This window comes from Gopherus flavomarginatus, chromosome 6 (genome assembly GCF_025201925.1).
Source record: "Gopherus flavomarginatus isolate rGopFla2 chromosome 6, rGopFla2.mat.asm, whole genome shotgun sequence".
NCBI classification, from domain to species: domain Eukaryota; kingdom Metazoa; phylum Chordata; order Testudines; family Testudinidae; genus Gopherus; species Gopherus flavomarginatus.
The window spans coordinates 99,224,039-99,246,852 of record NC_066622.1 but is presented as its reverse complement, the minus strand read 5'-3'; the positions used below and the strand labels follow the sequence as shown (position 1 = coordinate 99,246,852).

The 22,814-nt window shown below is 41.5% G+C and overlaps 1 protein-coding gene across 7 annotated transcripts in view; it reads left to right on the top strand.

Moving 5' to 3' along the window:
- ASCC1 (activating signal cointegrator 1 complex subunit 1) overlaps positions 1–22,814 on the top strand; it is a 53,145-nt gene that overhangs the window by 358 nt on the left and 29,973 nt on the right. For 6 of the 7 annotated variants that reach the window (XM_050959607.1, XM_050959602.1, XM_050959601.1 and 3 more), the window contains exons 2-7: positions 3,369–3,504; positions 4,703–4,802; positions 5,997–6,094; positions 9,142–9,320; positions 18,161–18,297; positions 22,692–22,811. In XM_050959607.1, the coding sequence (XP_050815564.1) occupies positions 3,396–3,504; positions 4,703–4,802; positions 5,997–6,094; positions 9,142–9,320; positions 18,161–18,297; positions 22,692–22,811 (743 nt within the window). In that variant the 5' untranslated portion in view covers positions 3,369–3,395. Of the gene's footprint in view, positions 1–73; positions 188–3,368; positions 3,505–4,702; positions 4,803–5,996; positions 6,095–9,141; positions 9,321–18,160; positions 18,298–22,691; positions 22,812–22,814 lie in introns of those variants that run through there. The other variant, XM_050959603.1, reaches the window with a different exon arrangement.

The following is a 22,814-nucleotide window of genomic DNA, read 5'->3' as shown; positions in this document are numbered from 1 at the left end:
CGAGGGGGCGGGGCGGTAAGAGGAGGCCGCCCCGCAGCGCCTGGGGGTGGGTGTGTAGGGTGCTGTTCTCCGTTAAGTGCCGGTGAGTCGCCCGTGCGCTCCCCCAGGCACGGTCGCTGCACCTGTCCCGGGGCTTGCGGGGCCGTCACCCTAGGCCCTGCCCCACTCTCAGCCCCTGCCGACGTAGGTGAGTGCTGCGTGCAGCGGCTGCAGTGCCGCCAGCAGGCAGGCCCGGAGCTCCACGGCAACACGTGGGAGGGGCGCTTCGCTTCCCCGTTTCTCTCTGCAGAACCAACAGACCGCAAGCTCCTGCTAGGACCCCGCGTAGCTGCGTGCGGGAGAAGGCTGCGGCTCCCCGCGTTTGTCAGTGTGTGTGTGTGATTGTAGGATTTAGGCCAGTGGCTCCCAGGCAACAAAATATGTTCTGGGAGTACCCAGCCATGCACTACTGTGGCGTTGCAGCCGTCATCCACACGCAGTATCTCGCGGGAGCCGGGCCTCATTCTGTAACCTTGTTACTGTGACCACAACCCACTGTTACTTCTCCGCTATGTCCCCGCCACCCCTTTGTGCTGCCACTGCTTCTTTGTAGCATATAATCTGAGCCTCAGTCCTGCATCAGGTTTTATGAGCACAGATTCCTGTGCTAATGCAATTTTGTCAACCTCGACTATTCAAAAAGCACAACTCAGAAATAACAAAATTGGCTTTAAAATCATGAGACTTTGAAAAAAACAAACACACCCATCAAAGTAAAAAAGCTTTGTTCTTTTTTTTGGGTGTATAGGGTGCCCTTGCTTAGAATTTTCAAGCTTTAACACTACAACCACAAGAACTAGGGAGGAACTTTTTTTTATTTAGATAAAAACTAAGATTATTACGTAATTACCTCTAGAACCTGGAGCTTTAAGTAAAGCGTTATAGATTGTGAGACTGGCGACAATATTTGTGGACCTAGATTAGATTAAACAGATTTTTTTTATTTTAAACAGAGGCTTTTTTCCTTCATAGTGTCGTCATGCAGAGTTAAGGTTTCTGATAAAGGAGAAACTCTCAGTTATGAAGATTAATGGGAGGAGGAAATGAACATTAATCCTTAAAATTCAATCTTTGCCTATACCGGGGTGGGCAAACTTTTTGGCCTGAGGGCCGCATCGGGTTTTGTAAATTGTATGGAGTGCTGGTTAGGGGAGGGGTTTGTGGCCCAGCCTCCATCTGTCTGCCACCCCCTGGGACTCCTGCCCCATCCAACCCCCCTGTTCCCTGACTGCCCCTGGACCCCTGTCACCCCATCCAACCCCTCTTCTCATTCCTGACACCCCCTCTCAGGATCCTTGCCCCATCCAATCGCCCCTTCTCCCTGTCTCCTGACTGCCCCCAGAATCCCTGACTGCCCCCTGCTGCCTCATCCAACCTCCCCACTTCCTGCCTGCACCTGCCCCCCTCCCCCACCCGCAGGACTCCTTCCCCCATTCAACCCACTGTTCCCACACAACCACCTTGCCCCCTATCCACACCCCTGCCCCCTGACCAGCACACCCAAACTCCTCTGCCCTCTATCCAACTCCCCCTGCTCTGTGCCCCCTTACCACGCTGCCTGGAGCACTGCTGGCTGGTGGTGCTACAGCTGCGCCGCCCAGCTGGAGCCAGGCTACGCTGCCTCCGCCATCACCACACAGCACAGAGACTGGGTCAGGCTGGGCTCTGCAGCTGCACTGCCCTAGGAGCTCACAGCCCTGCCACCCAGAGCATTAGGCTGGTGGCAGAGCGAGCGAGCTGTGGGGGAGAGGGAACAGCAGGGGAGGGGCCGGGGCTAGCCTCCAGGGCCAGGAACTTTGGGGCCTGTGGGCCGTAGTTTGCCCACCTCTGGCCTATACTGTACACAAGTTTTCAATAAGTTCTAATTATATGGGAGTTTGAAGACTGTGACAGGCCGAAGTTAAAGTTTGGGTGCCTCAACTGTTTGTTTAGATACCTTAATATATTTAGGTTTATTTTTAAGTTTAACTCAATTTCCTATCTCAGGTGTATAATGACTGACTTTTGGATAATTACAATATACCTAAAATATAGCTTACCCTAAATTTTTGATTTGTATTTCAATCTTAACTCTGTTTTAACATAGCTTTTTGTCAGGGAATTTCCTTTTTTTTTTTTTTTTTTTTTTTTTAATTAAAAATTTCCTATAGGGACTCTAAGCAAGATACTCAGCATATGTTACCATGTAATATTTCTAATGATTTGTAGATACGCAGTTTCACACAAATATATATTTTTTAAATTTTGAACTTTTACCAGATATAGATACACAGTGGCGGCTTTATCTCACTCTGGAGCAGCCAGAACAGCTAAAGTATTTTGCATAGTTAACCTGAGTTTGCAGCTGCTTTGTTTTGCCCGTGTAGTGCAAAACAGCTGAAAATGTACACAGCACTTTCTTCCTCATTCCCTGCAAAACTCCCTCTTCTTGCTCACGCACTCATAGAACTTAGTTTCCCTCTATTTCCTGGTCTATCTGTTGAGTAGATCTGGTGCAATGGGTTGCTTTTGAAAAGATATTTAGGATCAAAGGTCATTTTTTTGTTGTTTTTCATAACCAGAAGTTTATCTGTCAGGAAGAATTGTCCTCTTTTAAAATGGCCATCATCTCCTATTGCTCTCAATCATCCTGAAGCCACAGCGGCCATCAGGGAAGATGGAGGCTTCCTGTGCTGTGAGGAGGCAGAGACAGGCCCATTGATAACAGCAGGAGAGAAATTTCTGTGGCTTTGCTCCTTTTGAGAACAATCGGAAATGGCAGTGCTTTGGAAAAAAGGCAGTTCTGTGCGGAATTTTCTGTAGTAGACCATTGTATTTTTCAGCCTCTGCTGAAGGAGAAAATTTCAGTTATGAAAAATAATGTGGGAAAATTGACCGCTAATCCAAAAAATGTAAAATATGTAGTATAGGCACAACATTTCTGTGAGTTTTTAATTATAACATGGGAATTTCAAAGAGTTTGTGGTTGATCATTAGGGACCAAAAAAAAAAAAAAAAAAAGGCTAGTGCTGGGAGCTAAATCTCTTAAACTTTAATTTCTTACTGAAAGACTATTTTCTGAGAATTTACAAGTAGTCTTAATTAGAAACTGAGAAATTTAAGCAAACTTTAAGAAATATAAGTGCTATAATATTGGGGAAGAAACATTGTTGCTGTATTATTCATATGTAATAAAAAGGATGAATCTCTTGTTTTAAGTGTGAAACTCAGCCTTAACTACAGAGTCTCTACTAATGCCTCCATGATAAACTCTTAGAAAGTACATATAGGAAACCTGGGAATTTACAATTTCTAGGGAGATGTCAGTAGAATTATTTTTATTTCGGTAGGGTGCCATCCTTGGCAGGAACAGCACAATGGAAGTTCTGCGTCCAACACTTATAAGGATTGGAGGGCGCATTTATAGGAAAAATAATATTCGACAGCAGACCTATCCAAATGAAGAAGAGGATGATTTCTGTGCAGGTAAAACCTAACATGCGGGGCCCAAACTAGTATTAATATAATATATTGCAAAGTGAGGAATCAGCATTCAAGACTTACAGGGAGTTGGCAAACTCAGGCTCTGAGCCTGTGATGAGCTCGTGGTGGGCACAGGGGTCTGCCCTTTTGCAGGACTGGGGACATGAGTGAAGGAATACTTTGCATTGTTCTCTAGCAGTCCTGGTGGAGGAGCAGAGTACATTCTGGTTACAAAATGTTGGCTTAGGTGATTGTGAATTTGATGTGGGTTGCTGGCTATCAGTTAATTTGTTGATTGAAAAATTCAGCAAAACAATGTTATCTGTGTTTAAAAAAAATCTTTTATTTAAGATGATCAGTAAAAATGTTAAGACTTTGTAGCGAATATTTTTTCCCTCTCCTTGCATTCTTCTTGATATTTTCCACAGTGAGTTTAATCTTAGAGTTAATAAGAGTTGAGGTCATTTAGCACCTCCTTGGAAGTGCTCAGGACCTTTCGATATCGGCCTTTAAATGGATGTCTTCTTGTGGCCATCTAATGTGGATTTTGAAAGATATCACCTATTTAGATGGCTAACTGTTCCTTTTCTATCTTGGTGTACTCACCGGTATGTGTACCATATTAGGTAATGTTTGTATGGGTCCTTGTAAATATAGAAAAGCCCAAGAATATCTGGTAAACATCCACCATTTGTTTCAACTAGAAAAGATTGAAAGAACTGGGCAAACTCTAATATGCTTCTTGCCACCCGAACCCACCCCTGCTCACACTGAGCTTACCAGATTTGGTTGAAAAACAAATATGACTAAGTGGTCCATGGGTGAGAGGTGGGTCTTTAGATCCTCTGATACTTAGTTCTCTGAAAAGGGCAAAAGGCCAGTGGGCTACTGCTCAACAGGCAGAACAATTCTTTAAAAAAACCCTGTTGGGCCACTGGGCTATTTTGCAATTGCAACCAAGAGAAAAACTGTTCTGTAGCGGGCTGAAACTGCTACTTTTTTAACCCTCCAAGAATGGAAGATTTAAAAGTAGTGTCATGTTTTTCTGAGCAAGTAGTAAGGTGAAATAAAAGCTGCGTCTGTGACAGAAGGAGCCACTTTGTTCTTTTATTTAACCTTGAGAGAAGAAAGCCAGTGAGAATGTTGCATCACATAGAACACTATCAACCTTTATAGAACAGTTTGATTTTCTACTTTATAGGCCCTGGGGATCCTACAGATGAGCCTTGTGATGCCTTCATGGTGGAAGAGACTGAGAGAGGTTTCCAGTGTACAGTGGAGGTTCCCAGCCTGCTATACAAGTGAGCCTACATGTCGTTTTATTTAAATCCTCTTTTACAGAAGAATCTGTCAGGGAGGTTAGAATCTACAGCTGCCTCTGAGAATCCAGACTTCTCAAATAATTTCCATTTTGTGGAGAGCTCTGTATTTGTGTGGGGGAAAGGGGTGTGAATCCCCTTCCAATATATCTGTTTCACAATTGGCACTTAGCTCTCACCAGGGTGGCAACTGCATCTTGTGCTTTCTTGCTGATAGCAGTTTTTTGGGCATCTGCTCTTCGGACATGAAAGCAAGCCAGGAAGATGGAAGAATGTGGGGAGAGACTGAGGTAAGGAGCCAAGGCAGGGGAAGCTGTGAACACTTTGTGAGAAGGCACATTCAAGATTGCGGTGTTTTGCTAATTGAATATTTGAAGTGAAATACACCTCTACCCTGATACAACGCGACCCGATAGAACATGAATTTGGATGTAACTGGTAAAGCAGTGCTCCGGGGGGCGGGGCCGGGGGAGGCTGCGAACTCTGGCAGATCAAAGCAAGTTCGATATAACATGGTTTCACCTATAACACAGTAAGATTTTTTTGGCTCCCGAAGACAACGTTATATTGGGGTAGAGGTGTAGTTTAATGTTCACTTAGGGTATGTCTGTACTTTGAACTGGAAGTGTGATTCCCAGCTGGAGGAGACGTCCCCATACTAGCTCGATTAGAGCTAGCAACCTCAAAATGGAGTGTAGGCACAATAGTGTGAACAGTAGGAGGGGTTCACACTGCTGTGGCTGCACTCCATTTTTAGTCCGCTAGCTTGCTCAGAGTTAGTGCAGATATGCCTCCTCAACTTGAGAACTGTACCCCAGCTAGAAGTACAGAAATACACTTGGAAGTATCTAGCTGATATGACAGCTTTGTCTAGTGATATTTGCCGGTTTTTAAAGAATGATTATATTACAATTATATACACCATTTTTTATTTCAGTATGTATGGATGGTTAAAATGACTGTGCTGAATTGTGTTCCTTTGCTACACATTTTCTAGGTCTCTGCTACATGTGCTCTTTGGTGACTGAATGATATGGTAGTTTCAGAGGACTCCCTTGGGGGAATCCTCCCCCTTTTACCCCCCAAGGAAGAAAAGAATAAAGCAACCAAACCCTGCCTAGAAAAATAAAATAGTGACATTTTGTGCATGACAGTATAGCATTTGTATGTCTATAGATATATCATTGGAAAAAAAGGAGAAACCAGGAAGAGACTGGAAACAGAGACTCGAACTTCTATCAGCATTCCCAAGCCTGGAATGGAAGGACAAATTGGTGAGCTTTAATGCACAAGATGAATGAATGCTCTCTTGTCCGCTCCACCTTTGGTGTGTATTTTGTGCACAGGACTGAGAATCAGGAGACTGGTCTTCTAGTCTCAGCTCTGACACATCACTGACTCTGTGACCTTGTGCAAGTCACTTAACTTTTCTTTTTTACCTTGTTTTCTGTTTTACCTTTGTAAAGTACTTTAATATCTGTAGATGAAAAGTATTATTTAAGACCCTAATCCTCCTAACACCAGCATATTCATTACTTTAAGCCTCAGGTAGTTCCACTGAAGTCAAATCTAGCAGTAGTCTAAAGTTAAGCGTATGTGTAAGTTTCTGCAGGATTTAGGGCGTAAGTTCTTGAATAATTTTTCTATTAACAGCAGCAGTACTAATGGGGAGTTGTACATACACGTTGAGAGAAGATGCCTTGCTGTGTATGTACATGTGGAATAAACTTTCTTTAAATGCACCATAGGTCATTATAAAGCTGTCTTTTTTTTAAAAAAAGAGGTATTCTGATAATACTTGCATCTTTTGTTCTTGTTACTAGAACTTCACAATGAAAATGAGTGGGTTTGTATTGTATGCGCCTGTTACACTTAGTTTTATAATAACAAAAGAGCATCATAATGCCCATAATATACTGTACTTTGTGGCTTTTACAAAAGGAATGGAATGTCTGAAGCAGACACACACTGCAGCATGTTATGGGCATTATGATAATATTAGTGTCACATGTCCCAGTAGTTATATACATAAATGTACCCCCCAAAAAAAGTCTTTCATAGAATCATAGAATATCAGGGTTGGAAGGGACCTCAGGAGGTCATCTAGTCCAACTCCCTGCTCAAAGCAGGACCAATCCCCAACTAAATCATCCCAGACAGGGTTTTGTCAAGCTTGACCTTAAAAACCTCTAAGGAAGGAGCTTCCACCACCTCCCTAGGTAACCCTTTCCAGTGCTTCACCATCCTCCTAGTGAAAAAGTGTTTCCTATTATCCAGCCTAAACGTCCACCACTGCAACTTGAGACCATTACTCCTTGTTCTGTCATCTGATACCACTGAGAACAGTCTAGATCCATTGTTTTTGGAACCGCCTTTCAGGTAGTTGAAAGCAGCTATCAAATCCCCCCTCATTCTTCTCTTCTGCAGATTAAACAACCCCAGTTCCCTCAGCCTCTCCTCATAAGTCATGTGCTTCAGCCCCCTAATAACTTTTGTTGCCCTCCACTGAACTGTTTCCATTTTTTCCACATCCTTCCTGTAGTGTGGGGCCCAAAACTGGACACAGTACTCCAGATGAGGCCTCACCAATGTCAAATAGAGGGGAACGATCACATCCCTCGATCTGCTGGCAGTGCCTCTACTTATACAGTCCCAAATGCCTTTAGCCTTCCTGGCAACAAGGGCACACTGTTGACTCGTATTCAGCTTCTCGTCCACTGTAACCCATAGGTCCTTTACTGCAGAACTGTTGCCTAGTCATTCAGTCCCTGGTCTGTAGCAGTGCATGGGATTCTTCCGTCCTAAGTGCAGGAGTCTGCACATGGCCTTGTTGAACCTCATCAGATTTCTTTTGGCCCAATCCTCTAATTTGTCTAGGTCCCTCTGTATTCTATCCCTACCTTCCAGCGTATCTACCACTCCTCCCAGTTTAATTTCATCTGCAAACTTGCTGAGGATGCAATCTACACCATCCTATAGATCATTAACGAAGATATTGAACATAACCGGCCCCTGGACCGACCCTTGGGGCACTCCGCTTGATACCGGCTGCCAACTAGACATGGAGCCATTGATCACTACCTGTAGTCTTTAAAATTTCCTGCCTGTCAATACCGTTCAGAATCAGTGGATTGTGACCTTCTGAGGGTCATGAAAGGCAATTAGGAGGATTGTGAGGCCTTGATAAATTAATTTAAAGCAATCCCCAGTCTCCACAAGCCTTTTCTTTCAAGGTCACATATTCTCTGTTAGCCTCTCAAAGCACACACAAATGGTTATTATTACCATTGTTGTTATAGATACATCTTTTATTCTTTCTTTTGTAGTAAATGTAAAGGGGTTATGCAAATGTTTAACTTCAAATAAGGGGTTGCCTACCTGAAAACTTGAGACAGTTATGCAGACATTTCAAGAGCAATTGAACTGAGAGAATCTTGTCACTTTGTTTGGCATCACAGCTCTATAAACACTTTAGGGACTACTCTTCTTTAGGCTGCTGAGGAGGAGAAGCAACCTTTTGAATGAAGTCATCCTAATTTTAAAGAGAAACAAAAATGTAAGGCATTGAAGGAAAATTAATAATCTAGCAAGACTTCTCTGGCTATGTTGAAGGGGTTTAGAATATCTTAAATTTCTACCTTTCCTCCTTTAAGACCTGGAATGAGGCTATGAAGATACAGTGCTGCCAGGTAATTAAAAAAGAATATTGCAGCCCCATACATTTCTCAAAAAGAACAGGAGTACTTGTGGCACCTTAGAGACTAATGTGCCACAAAAGTACTCGTGTTCTTTTTGCGGATACAGACTAACATGGCTGCTACTCTGAAACCATACATTTCTCAGTCGTTAATACTGCTATATATCAAATAAGAAAGGGAAATAGTGATGCAGATAAACAAGGCTAATAGTACTATAGATAAATAACTATCCAATAGGATCTAAGTTTATTTTTTAGCTTGCATGCAATTTGGGGTAGTGACTTTTTTACAGTGTCTGGCACAATGTGCCCAAACTACTTGAGGTCTCTAGATGCTACTGCAATATAAATGCTTAATAATAATATTGACTATAGTGAATTAAATTAGTATTGAAGTTCTGTTTGATTGTCTTCTGTCCTGAGTCTTCTAGAATTTAATTTATATTCTTACTTAACTTTTCAATATACTGGAAGAATATGTATTGTTAAATGCATTAATAAGTACAGTGGAAAGTCAGTATCTTTTTAATTAGTTCTTAGCTCTTGTGGACATCATAGCAAAATGTGACTAATCTTGTGTGGATTTCATATAGCTAAAATTAGTGTTACTTTATTTGCTTTTAGTGATTACTGGACAACAGCGTAGTGGTGTCATTTCAGCCCGAACACGGATTGATGTTCTTGCTGAGAGTTTCCGCAAGAAGCAGCCATTCACACACTTCCTGTCCTTTGCTCTCAACCAGCCTGCGATTCAGGAAAAATTTCTACAGTTCAAGGAGGAAGTATTGGAGAAATGCTCCAAGGTAGGGAACCATGATACTTGGAAGTAACTGACATAAAAATGGATGCTCTTCCCCAAGATGCTGCTTTATTTTATTGACGTTAAAGGCAAATTAAAATATATGCTGATAGGGGAGAAAATGTCACTTGTGTTTGTGGAATGCATAAATACAGTAATAAATTATGAGGCTTAAAAAGTAGACAATGAAAACTAGTTATATTGAAGATGCTGAGAGCACTCTAATGGAGGCTTTTGGAACATGGAATTATTTTTGTAATAAATTGATAGCAGAATATTTTCCAGAGATGTGAAGGAAACTGCGATTCAGAAGTTTTGGTTTTTAAAATTTGAAAACCATTAATGTACGTAACCTTTGGCTGCATTTTACGTGGTTTCTACTATAAATATCCAGCATGTGACAAGGGAGTTTAATAAGTTTGCTGCTGCTTTTTCACTGTCCCTTTGGCCCCGACATTGAACAAATGTGGGAATCGTTGCCTTAACTTAGCCAGAAATGACTTGGTAGCATTTGACACAGTGCAAACATTATCACTTCACAACATTTTCTTTAGTCCACCAAGACTGAGCTGATATTACCTCTTGCTTGTTTTCACATCTTAAACTGATAGCAGCAGGAAATAATTAGGCACAGAACTGAGAACAGAATTCAGTGAATGCTGTATAATCTTCCTTTAAAAAAAAAAAAGATTAATTTGTTAGCTTTCACCAGCACTAAATTCCATTGCAACTTGATAGCCATGGAGTCTTCTCAGAACAGGTTCAGAAGAGAGAGCAGTGTTACGCTGCCAGCCGCTGATGTATTTCAACACTAAGATGGGAGGTTTCCTTTTAGGAAGGAGGGGCTAATTGGGTGTTCATGCCCATTCATTCATTGGCTTCTTTGCTGAGGCTGACAATGAGAGTGTTAGATTGTGTGCATATGACAGTCATTTCATTTATCTAGGGTCTGATACTGGTGCTCATCATAGTACCCAAGCACTTCCAAAGAATAAGAACGATAACTCTTTCGCTGTGAGCAAGAGGCAGGTGTAGTTTTTTAAAACCGCATATAGAAGATCAGGAGTGTTGGTGTAAGAGTGCTATTGAAGGAAGCCTAGACAGAGAGGTAGGTTTTGCATTCATCTCAGTGCAGCAAGATTAGTGCTCATTTTATCTAGCAGTGAGTACCATGATCTTGACCTGGCTTCCTCTGTTGGTTTACAGTTCCGTTTTTCCAGTGGAACAAGCTGTTATGGAAAGAGATGGTCCTTCATGTCATGGGCACATTCTAAGCAGAGCTCTTCTTGCCAGTTTTGTGCCGTAAGCACCATATATACCAAGATCACTGTTAGCTGTCTGGAGTTCCTCTTCTCCAGTTCCTTCAAAATCCTCTCCAGGCTGCCTTCCACCTCTTGCATATCATTGGAACTGTTTTCATCAAAGTCTTGACCTCTTCATAGCCAAAGCTCAGAAGCAGTACTCCATTCTCCTCCTCCTTGACCTGTCAGCTACCTTTTACAAAGTCAACCTTTTTCTTCTTCTTGAAATGTCATCCTCCTTGGCTTCTGTGACTCTGTCCTTGCTTAGTAATAGGGGATTTCTTCATTGCTATTTGCTTCTTCAGTGTGTCCTTTGGAGGATTATTGTTTCTTTTTCCTTTACACTTTATCTCTGGGTTATCGCATTCACAAACAAAAGTTCAGCTACTATGTCTATCCTGATGGCTCACATATCTATCTCTCTTCTCCAGACTTGTCTCTTTCTGTCCAATATAAAATCTCTGCCTGTCTTTCTGACATCTTTTTGTGGATGTTTAGCCATTAGCTCAAGTTTAATATAGCTAAAACAAAGCTCTTAATCTCCCCCCGCCCCTTCCTTTATTGATCACAGTTGACAACACCACCTTCTTTCCTGTCACTCAGGCCTGTGTGACCTGGATATCATTTTCAACTCAGACCTCTGTCCTCACATCCAGGATATGTCTGAATCATGCCATTTCTTTCTGTGTAACATCTCTAAAATGCCTACTTTTCATCTACGCATCATCTCATGTCTCAGTCCTTTTCTCTGTCCTTGACAAATGCAATTTTGCCCCTCTTGTATCCATTCAGAATGCTGCTGCAAAGATCATTTTCTTCGCCTTGGCTCCCTGTTCTCTGTTACATCAAACACATAAGCCACTTGTCTCTGCTTTCAAGGCCCTTCACAGCCTACCCCAACCCTACCTATCATTGCTCATTTGCTAATGAAATTTTAGTTCTCACCTCTTGAGTGGCCCATGACACTAGCTTTCATTTCCCACTAGTTAAATTTTCAAACAAGCATCTTTGTGCTTTCTCTCATGTTGCCTTATTGTTTGCTTATATTCCCCGATCTGTTGTCTCTTGCCCTATGCTAAGATTGTATGCCCTTTGAGGCAGGCACCATCGGTTTGCATGGTACCTAGCGCAATGGCGGTCCTGGTCCGGGATTAGCACTTTTAAATACCATGGTAATACAAATACACAACTTATTTCATCGTCTGTCAATTAGTTATGGCTTTTGGTCACTACAGACTCAGGTTGCGTTCAGACCAGGCACCCAGAAATAAAAGCCCTCATCAGTAGTATGGATGGTGTAGCTGAGAATGTATAAAACTTATCAGTGAGATATGTTCGTTAACTGCATAATCAACAGGTAGAAATGTTAGGCATTTTTAGAGCTTTCCTAAAATGATGGGGATTGGTGTTTTACTTCGCTTCCTTAGTGAATGTATTTGGATTAATTTAATGTATATTGTACACGTCTTTCTTGATAATTTTAAGTATGCCAAAAATTTGATGATAAACTATACTCTTTAAACTAGAAATTGTTTTGCAGTATCACTTTTCAATACCTCTGTATGTTTTGTTTTAGATTATAAAATCCTTAAAATAAGTTCTCTCTTTTGCCTCCTCCTCCATTTCTTTCTCTGCTAATGTTTCTCCTGTTCCATCAGTGAATAGAAATACTGATTTTTCTCTCAGCATTGCCCCTTCAGACTCTTGTAAATAGCTTACTTGACATTTTGGCTTCAGGTCTAAAAATATTTTTTTGCCACTCCCTTTATCAGGATTCAGATCCTCAATTTTTATTATTTTTAACTTTTCTATATTGAATTTAGTCACCGGCAAAGATTTATGTTTTATGTATGTAAGATTTGGGGATTGTGGTGCTTTAACTTTTCAGCCTTCTTCCTTTGAGTGTTTCATGAGTGTTCATAGATACAGTGGCATTACTGGCTGTGGAATGATTGAAAGACGTATGGAGTTGCAATATATTCTGTGTATCGCACAGCAGGGTCTGCTAGAAAGCACATCAGTAATGAAAACCAGTAATTCAAAACTGTGCTTCACAGTGCCAGAAGAGAGCTTATGGAGCTGTCCACAATACAGTAATAGGGGATTTCTCAGGATGCTTAGAGAAACTTGAATAGATTTTAGGTATAGAAACTGTATCTTTGTTCCTGCTGCAGATTCAAAACAGTGCAGAGTCAGTTAATGACTCCAGTACTCAAAAGAAGCTTTCTAGTGGTAGTAAATAAGGAAAAGTCCAGGTGTGTAAGTTAGCATTTCTTCTGGTTGTTGAGCATTTGTGCAGGATTCTTTCTTCTCTAAAATTGTTACCATGACAACCATTCATCTATATTTTGTAATGATGTAGTCTTGCATGTCAGTATATACTTTGTATTAGTTTTTTGGCTTCACAAGATTTTATAAGTTCACAGTTGCATTAAAATGTCAAAAATCTTAAGCATTATCAGAGCCACTTACATTGGTTAGGCAGCCAGACAATGAAGTGGCAAAAATAGAATACTAGGGCCAATATTTAAATGTATGCCATCTGTCTCTGACTAGGGGGATGGTTCCATTTGGGAGACAGGTTTCTGGGTGATCTTGAAAGGCTTGCATCGTGGACCATCAAGGGGAGGGAAGGACTGAAATGTTTATAGCTGATTCTGAGGGTGGAAAAGTAGCCATGCATGGCAGTCTCCACCATCCTTCAATGGCTGGTTATGGAGCAACATTGCCAAGAAAAACTTGCAAAGATTGAAAGAACCATACAAGTGCTGCCTTTATATGTATAGCAGGCTGCAGCTGTAATGTGGGAGGGAAAATACAATTACTACGGTGTTTGGCAGTCTATAAATATCAAATGTAGATAATTACATGAGATGAAAGGAAGGTATCCTAGAGTGAAAAGGGTTTTTGTGTGTGTGAGAGAGAGAGAGAGCTTTTCAACCTCCACTCCAGTTTCTAGTGTATCTGTGATTCCTTAGGTTGTTCTGAGGAATTGTGAATTACCCTGCTCATTCCTTGTAGGTGCATACATCAGTATTGGAAAGGCATATAATTGGGGGTAAGAAATAAAATGCTCATAAACTCTCATGTAAATATTAGATCCTTGGGTAGCAGAAAAGATAAAACTGGGAAGGAGGAAGCTCAGTATCAAATGGTTTATTCACGCACCTTGCCAAAAAGGATTTTGTTCTGGAACCTGGTCTCTCAGTCCCTGATCTAATAGGTTGGGAGTACTGCAGACACACAGTGCTTGGCTCTGGGAAGAGAAAGCGAGTGCTTCAAATAAAATTTTGTCTGGCATTCTATCAAAATTATGATATCCAGGATAGAAGGCCTCAGCAGTGAGGAAGGAGTCAAATATTTAATGGGGAAGAAGTTGGATCCTAAAAGTTACCGTGGGGTAGTTAATTGTCCCCCTCACTCTCTGGAAGTAGAAATGGTTAGTCATTTCCCTTCTACCCTAAATATATATTTGTGAATGAGATTTGTCATATTTTTGTTGTATCACACTCATGGAAGGTAGGAAAATTGAATTCAGAATTTTATCAATTTTTATGAAAGATCTGCTTTTCTTTTAGGCCAGCTCTGCATCAACTGCGTTCTGTGTGTGTGTGTGTGTTTAAATATAGATGCAAAAAAGTGGTAGGTCTAGATTGGGAACACAATTATTTTGTTCCCTGTGTAGAATTGCAATAGCTTTTCAGTATGGACAACATATGTGACTCTTCGGGGAATAAATATGTGTATAAAGTTAGTTAGTATTCAGTGTGTTTTGTTTCATTTCATAAAACCTTCATATATTGGCTTACTACTTCTTTCAGAAAAAAGTGTTTCTTTCCTCCACAGGTTGGGGAAAATCACAATCCTGTAATCTGTTCTCTTTCCCTTCCTTAGGGCTTATTATGTTCCCTGTACACTGGAGCTGCTAACAAGAGAGAGAACGCTTTGGCACGTCTGACAGTGACTTTCCGTCCAGTAGAGGGCAGTGTTTGGAAGGCAGGAATATGCCAAAATCTTAGTGATGTTATGTAGTGTTTCTTAAAGGGAATATTTTAAATAGAATCTTCAGTATGTCTTTCAGGATTCCAAGTTCGTGAGCAGTGGATTTTTTTAGAGAGGCACTGATTTCCTTTATTTTTGTTTGACTGCAAGTGCATTTTAAGAAACAGTAGGCATAGATGGAAGGTTTTTTTTTTAATTGGTTAACAGCTACCGCTTTGCACTTACTTAGCACCTTATGTGCAAGGATCTTGAATCGTTTCACAAATTTTATTATGCTTCATTGCATCCATGTGCGCAGTGGTCAAAGTCAATCACAATAGGAGGGGGTATTCATCTATTATTTTCCCTTGTCATCAGAGATATTTATGTTGAGTGAAGTGGTTTTAGATACATTAGATATGAACCTCTTTTAGATACATTTCTTCTTATCCTATCTCTTCCCTTTGCTGCATCCATTGTGGTGATGGATGCAGCAAAGGGAAGAGATAGGATAAGAAGAAATGTATATAAAAGAGGTTCATATTCCCAGGCAGTATCGTAGTCACCTAAACAAAAATAATGCTCTTGTGTCTGCAGTGTGTGGAGCTGCTGGTGTCTGCATTTCTACCAGAATGAAGTCTCCGTATTGATGTAAAACAAGCAAAATGTGACACTTAGGAAAATTCCTGTGTTTTAGAAGATAACCTTTGCAAAATAGATTTTATGCATAATGTGCCTTCCCCTGGAAGGGAGAGGTAGCTGGCAGGAAACTGGTATTTCTTCCTTCCCTTCTTCCTCTTTTAGGGAGGAGAAGCAGCGGTGGTGGTTTTCTCCCTTTTCTTGCTCCCTCTGTAGGGCAGAGAAGGCAAAAAAGATTTGTCCCCTATTCTCTTCCCAGTGGGATGTGGGACGCTTGGGACAGATGCTCCTTCAGAGGAGAGAAGGCAAATAGGAGATTTATTCTTAGCTAGGACACCTTTTCTTGCGCTACCAGATGCTGATGTAGCTCCTCCATCTGCTGCTCAGGGACCTCAACCATGCATTAGCTCTTCTGATTTCAGATTCCCATGCCTAGTGAGTCTACACTTTATGAAACATACTTAACCTGGGCAAGAAGAGGAAAGCTCTGTTGTACTGAATTTACCCAAAACCAGGCTAAGAGGAAGAGAGGGAGCTGCACTTCCTTCTGCTTGCCTCTCACTTTAGCCCATGCCTGTAACATAGGGAACTGCTATATTCATTTTGTAGATGGAGAAACAGTCACTCAAATTAAATGAGTTGTCCAGTTTGATTAATCGTGAGTGTTGGAAATAGAACTCAGGGCTTCTGGATCCCTATCCCTTGTTCTGAACGCTACACCACACTCCCTTCTATATATACATAGTGGGCACTTGAGCTATGAAGTTTTCTTGGATATTTGGATGATGTCCATAGGGCACCATAGTGGTGAATGTTGATTTGGCCCATATCTTGTGGGCTCTTTCTCCCTTGATGTCCATTTGACTCTCTTTAACCCTTGTACTGAATGTGTGCTGGGCTTCGGTTTCCTGTTAATTGTCTCTGCTTGCCGACTGGTACTAAGATATGATTGATGCCATTACTGAGTGCAGTTTTAAAAGAAAAATCAATGAAGTACAGTGGTATGGTAGTGGCTGCTAATGATCAATCATAAGCTGGGGATATGAACAAGAGGGTTAAAATCTATCTGCATCTCAGTATACAGCTTCCAGCCACTCAGTCCTATGACATTTGGAGGCAGATTTTGAAACTTTTGTTTTTCGAGAAGACTCAGCTCAGATACAGCATCTTTTCTTGGAAGATTTAGGATCTGTGGTTCTGCAACACAGGAAGGGTGAGACAAGGATTTCTGGGGTAGGCCTGAGATCCTTGGGACTACACAGGGAAGATACTGTGGATCTCGGGCTGTTCATTGGGGTCCTCCTTCTTCCCAGTACAGAAGACGTAGCATACCCAGGTGATGTGGAGCCACTGGCTCTGCACTCACCAATCCTTATTCAGATACCTTCAACTGGTGTTTGAAAACTGCAGAAGGGACAGCTCCTCAGGCCAATAATAGGTTAGACAGCACAATATGCATTATCTTTTCACCCTTCACCATCTGCTTCATGAGATTAGGGTAGTTCTTCTCTCTTGCAAGCTACTTATTTATTGTGTTAATTTGTATTCTGTTCATTGTCATCTGTATGCATTACAGAAATTAAAATGAATTGTTGCCAACAAACGGAATAAATCCAGCCTACCTCCAGATTCTATCTCCCACTCCATCCACTGATTGGCTAAATATCCTCTGGCTACATACCTGAGTTAAAAACCAAAGAAACAAATCTCTTGCACTGCATCCTAAATATGTCTTAAAGCAGAGGGAGCGCAGAGCCTTTTTCAGTTTCATTTTGGGGCCATGCAGAATATAGAAAAGCTAGAGAATTGAAACCAAGTGTACTCTCAAACAGGAAATCCATCCTTACCTGTGCTTTTGAGATTGCTTCTCAAGGTAATTTCCTTTTGTTGAAAAGCTACTGCATTGGGTTGAAATATGCAGATGGTTTTGACACCACTGTGTCAGGATTTTGGCATTAATTCAGCAGTGAATTAATTAACAACACGCAAAGTGCTCTTTCCTCCCACAGGACCTGAGAGTGCTGCCTCTCAAGTGCTACCAGGTTTTGCCAACTTGTGATTGAGAGCAAGCTCCTGCATGGGATCTTGTGGTCTCACAGGTCGCTGGACTGGTCTATAAGTACAAATATAAAAAAACTGTGGATGTTGCCGTTAAGTATGAAAAATGCTGGGTGAAATGTGAGGTTTTAATCCTGTGTCAGGAGTAAGGACCTGCTAGTAGCCTGCTTACCTACTGATTTAACCCTAGGCAGCCTAATCAGCAAAGCTGGGCCCAAACTGAGCCATCTGATTGGCTGAGCTGCCTGATTGGCTGTGAGATTTACAGATCTACTCCTAAGATCACCAGCAAGCAGTAGGGTATGGGCTTCTCACAGCATTCGCCCATGGCTGCGATAGCTCCTGTGCTTGCTTATTCCCAACCTTGCTCCCACCCTGTTCCAGTCTTACTCCTACCTTGGACATAGCCCTGCTCCTGCCTTGCCTCGCCTCACTCCAGGTAACCTGACTCAGACCCTGGGCTCTGGCTCTGACAGCTAGCCTCTGACCCTGGGCTCCAGCTCCTGGTTCCTGACTCTTGCTCTGACCACTAGGCACAGCTGTGCACATCCCAGGCCGTAACACCCTGACAACGTGAGACAGGATACCATTTAAACATGTCAAAAAGGAGTTTTGAAATATAGCTCTGAATCTTGTGTAGAAACTTTAAAGGCTTCATCTCAGATAATGAACTTTATTTTGAGCCAGGGAAATACATGTGCCTTTCCAGCGGTGTGGTTAAGTATCATTTCGTGTTCTCTTGGGGCTAATAGGAGGGGCTTTTTAAGTTTTGGTGCTAGAAATTGTGACTTAAATAGATATAATTTTAAAATAAACTGTGTCATATAGTTGCCCACTAAATCTGTTTTTGTTACCTTTTCAATAGGATCATGGAGTCAATAGCAGTCTGTTCCAGAACCCAGCAAAGCTCCATCTTACTATTGGGACACTAGTGCTCCTGAATGAGCAGGAAACCCGGAAGGCATGTGAACTGCTGCAGAGAAGTAAAGAGGACTTTATTGAGTAAGTGAAATAAAGGCATGATGGGGCAGGGGGAGGGGCATGGTCACTGAGTGCAGATTTTTGAAGAACCAAACTAGTTTTAGAACATGGGTAACTAATGCAGGAGAGATTGGTTCACCTGTTTGTTGTAATTCAGCAGTTTTGAATCATTGTTTGAAAATCTGTAAAATACTGAAACATTTCAAACAAAACCACCCAGAAGAAAGACAAGGACATAGATGTATTTTGCCTCTATAACTGAGGACTTTCTCTGTGTGCCAGAAACCTTCAGCGGTTATTTCTTTATATTCCAGCAGTCCTCATTGTTTTACTCTGGACACAGATTATTTTTTCCTCTGCCAGCCACAAGAGCAGGAGGAATTCAATGTCTTAATGCTTTTTGTCTGCAACAGTCTCAGGCATGTTGCCTCCCTTCTGCCTAAAAACAGATGCTAATATACCCGTGAAATGCATTTCCTGAGGCAAGTAGCCCTGTGCAGAAAACCTTAAAGACAGGATGAACTGTATAAGTAATCAGTCTGAAATATTAGCTCATTGCTGCTATGGCACTAAGATTGTCATAATTTCCATGTTAAAACCATAATATTTGAGGTTTAGAACTAGCTGAAAACTTGGTCTAAGGGGTGTTGTACTGAGATAATTTGACTACAACCCAGAAATATTAGACCGCCTGAGAGAGTTTTTTAATTCTACCAAAATTTTGCAAAAATTTTTTAGTATACAAGACTATTCCTTGATTTCTGACAGCTGTGCATGAGGAATTGTACATGCAGCTGCCATGAGCAATCCATGGGAATAACACATGGCTAAAATTCTCATTACTGCTTTAAAATGAAGACTTCAGACTTTTACAGCATTATGCAGAATAAAAGTTAAATATGATTAAACACCCATGAAAGTTTCAGCATCCCTCTTATCAGGAGGGGTCTGCCTTTATATTGTGAAGGCTACCATCTTCCTTGTAAACAAATAAACTCTGATAGAATCTTTCTTCTAGATTGTCACGGGAAAAAACACTGTCATTTGAGTATTTTAATTCCTTAAGTTACTTCCCATACCCCCAAAATTAAATGTATGTTGATAGTTTTGTTTTTAATTCACTTCTATTTATTTACATCTGTATGCAGATGATGGATTTGTACACTACATGAAGATAAACAGCACTCTCGCACATCTTCTTAGAATGAGTACTCCTAAGATGTGTTTTCCCATTACCTGTGTGTGCATACACTCCTGCTCCTCCTTCCCTAACTTTTGGAATGGGGTGTGGTGTGCTGGAAGAGAGAGGCTTACTTACTGGAGTGTTTCACTCTCTCTTTATTCTAGTTCAGAATATCATCACAAAGGGGGTTTCGCTAGCAGGTGCACTGAAGATAAGCTAATAAGATTATTACAAAGTCATACATGCATCTTGTTAGCTTTTTTATATTACTTCTGCCTGCTTGAGACACTCCCTTTATATTCTAGGAGACTTTCCAATGTAGAGAATGGAGCTTACCAGCAGAGAAATCATACTCCACCTCTCCCACCACTTCTCTGGTTTGTGAAGGGGGATGAGGGGCATGCACATATGTACCCATAAGGAAAGGGGATACACTTCATAGGAACATAAGTGCTTGGGGAGAACAAATTATAGACTGCCTGTGAAGTGACTAAAGATGGTTTCAAACAAAATGGTATTTACTTTCAATATTTTTAAATGCATGTTGAAAGTACTTAAAAACTACACTCAATGTCAAGTGGTTTTCCCAATGAAAATCCTTCACAGTTATGCTCTTCACAGGGAAAAGAACAGCCTCTCTGAAACAAGTACGTTTAATTATTTTTATTGTAAAATTTGTAAGAAGCCAGTTCCTCTTTTTTTTGTTTTTGTTTTTATTTGTATAGGTCATAAATGTTGAAAAATTACTTAGTGTATGGTTTAGAGCATGTGATGAATAAATAAAGTGCAGATTGAAATGTTTTTGTAGTACAGTGGTTGACTGGTCGATCCTGGGGAGTCTTCTAGTCGATTTGCGATCTCTGCTGGTATAGCAGGGCTGCCGCTGAGGCAGGCTCCCTGCCTGCCATGGCCCCCATGACCCCGGGGGGGAGGGGGGGCTAGGAGCCCCGCGCTGCTCCTGCCTGCAAGCAACACTGGCACATCTCCCATTGGTCAGGAATGGGGAACTGTGACCAATTGGAGCTTTGGGGGAAGTGCCTGCAGAGAGGGGCAGTGAATAGAGCCACATGCCCCCCGCCCTCCTTCCCAGGGGCCACAGAGGCGCGTTGTCCCCTTCCGGGAGCAGCGTAGGGCATGGCAGGCAGGGAGCCTGCCTTAGCCTTGCTGCACCACCAACCAGGAACTGCAGGCTGTAAGTTCCTCCCTCGGGAGGCCACACCCCAGGCCCTAGCTCTGAGCCCCCTCCCAGAGGTTGCACCCCTCACCCGCTCCTGTGCCCCAACCCTGCCCCAGGCTCAGCCCAGAGCCTCCTCCCACACGGCGAACCCCTTGGCCCCAGCCCAGACCTCACACCCACTCCCAAACCCCAGCCTGGTGAAAGTAAGTGAGGGTGGGGGAGAACAAGCGATAGAGGGAGTGGGGGATGCAGTGGGCTGGTCTTTGGGGTAGGGGCAGAGTCTCGGGGAAGAGGCAAGATAGATCCTGGGTTGCCCTTAAATTTAAAAAGTGATCTTGGGATAAAAAGGTTGGAGACCACTGTTGTAGTAGTTCTTGACATGGTAAGATATCAGTTGCTGCTTTTCACACAGTAAATATTGTTTTAAAATACAAAAAACTCTCTCTAAACTTACCTTTAAAGCTAAGCATAATTGTTTCTTAAAGTTCTGTATGACGGTCACCCTGTAGAGAGGACCAGCCACAGGGTCTGCACATGGCTTAAGTTCCGTTTAGGGTTCAGGATTTTTTAACTATAGCAAGGGCTTATGTGAAAAGAGCTGAGAAGTTAGTCGTTTATATAGAACCCTTTAAGAAAACTCAAATAATTAGAATATGATGAATAGCTGTTTTGGGGTAAAATGTAAAGCCAGGTGGTTTGAAGTGGCTAAAAACATAATGTTCTCTGAAGGGGGAATTTCCTTATTTGGATAAAATAATTTTTTAGTAAACTTGAATATATATTAATCCTTATATAATAGTGAAGAGGGTCACTCCCTTTATATGTTTTCTCTATTTTAGGTTGTCTCCACTATATGAACTCTCAACACGTGGGCAGTGTAAATAAAAGGATAGCATTTTCGTTTAAATATATAATACACTTTCAATCCCCAAAAAGTCCCAAATTCAGTCACTGAAGGGAAGAATTTTATAGGTTTATATCAAGCAAGGTCCTTTCTTTTTTTTATTCAGAAAATATTTATAGCTGTTTCTGACGCACAATTTCGAAGTGGGACCTTAATATTTTGAGGGAATTGATGATGATTATTCTTAAACAGGCATTTTTATGAATCTTGTGGGTATTATATCATAGCATCAGTCCATATGCAAAACTTCCCCAACTTAGAGTTCTATTTGTTTGTGCGTTGATGATAGAGTATGAATTAGTCTGTTTGTTGATCTCTTTTAATTATAACATCAGATATCCAGTGTACAATATAGGTCTCCATTTCAGCTCTCCAATGGCATTTTCACGTCTTCTGAGGGTTCTTTGTAAACTTTTCCTCTGAGTATATCTGTTAGCATGAAAGCAAATGGAGCCACTATTCTGCACTCAGCAATAATCTACACATAGCCAGGGACACTCTAGAACCTGGCTTGTTATAAGAGAGAATGTTGGTCAGGGCCCTGTTAGCACCTACTCTCTCCAAAATACTTCAAGATAAATTCGGAAGAGACCACAGTTCAAGGCATCCTTGAAATGATAGCAGGCTTAGTAACGAAGCACCTATCATTTTATTACTGGACCGAATATAATGGGATATATATCAAAGACCTATTGATGCTTTACTCCATTACTTTCTGTCCCAGAAGTGAGCACTTAGCAACTGAGCCATGCTGAATTGTCATCATGAGAGAGGAAGTCCATGCATGGGTCCTGCAGAGTCAGAGGGCAAGGCTTTCATTCTGGATACAGCAGGCACAGCTGTGAAAGAAACTGGCTGCTCACCAGCACTGGCTAGGTTCCGGAATGGAAGTTGGATGTTATGTTCTTGGAACTGCTGCGTTCCTCTCAGCATAACAAAGAGGGAAACTGTATTAGTGATTTGACTCTGGCTAACATTTTTACAAGCATTGCTGCTTGACTTCTGTAATAGTTGTGGGAGCTGCTAGTCAACTTGAATGAGGGTAAATGTAGCTTAAACAGTAAAACATGCATTCACCTACTTTTTGTATTCAAAATGGGTAAGTTTTTTTTTGTTTGTTTTTAAATATCTTGAAACTTTTTGTTTTTTAGCAAAACTGTTGGAGGCAAATCCCTGACTGTGGAGGTGGCAGGGTTAGAATACATGAATGATGATCCTGCCATGATCGACGTTCTTTATGCAAAAGTTCACATGAAGGATGGATCAGACAAGTG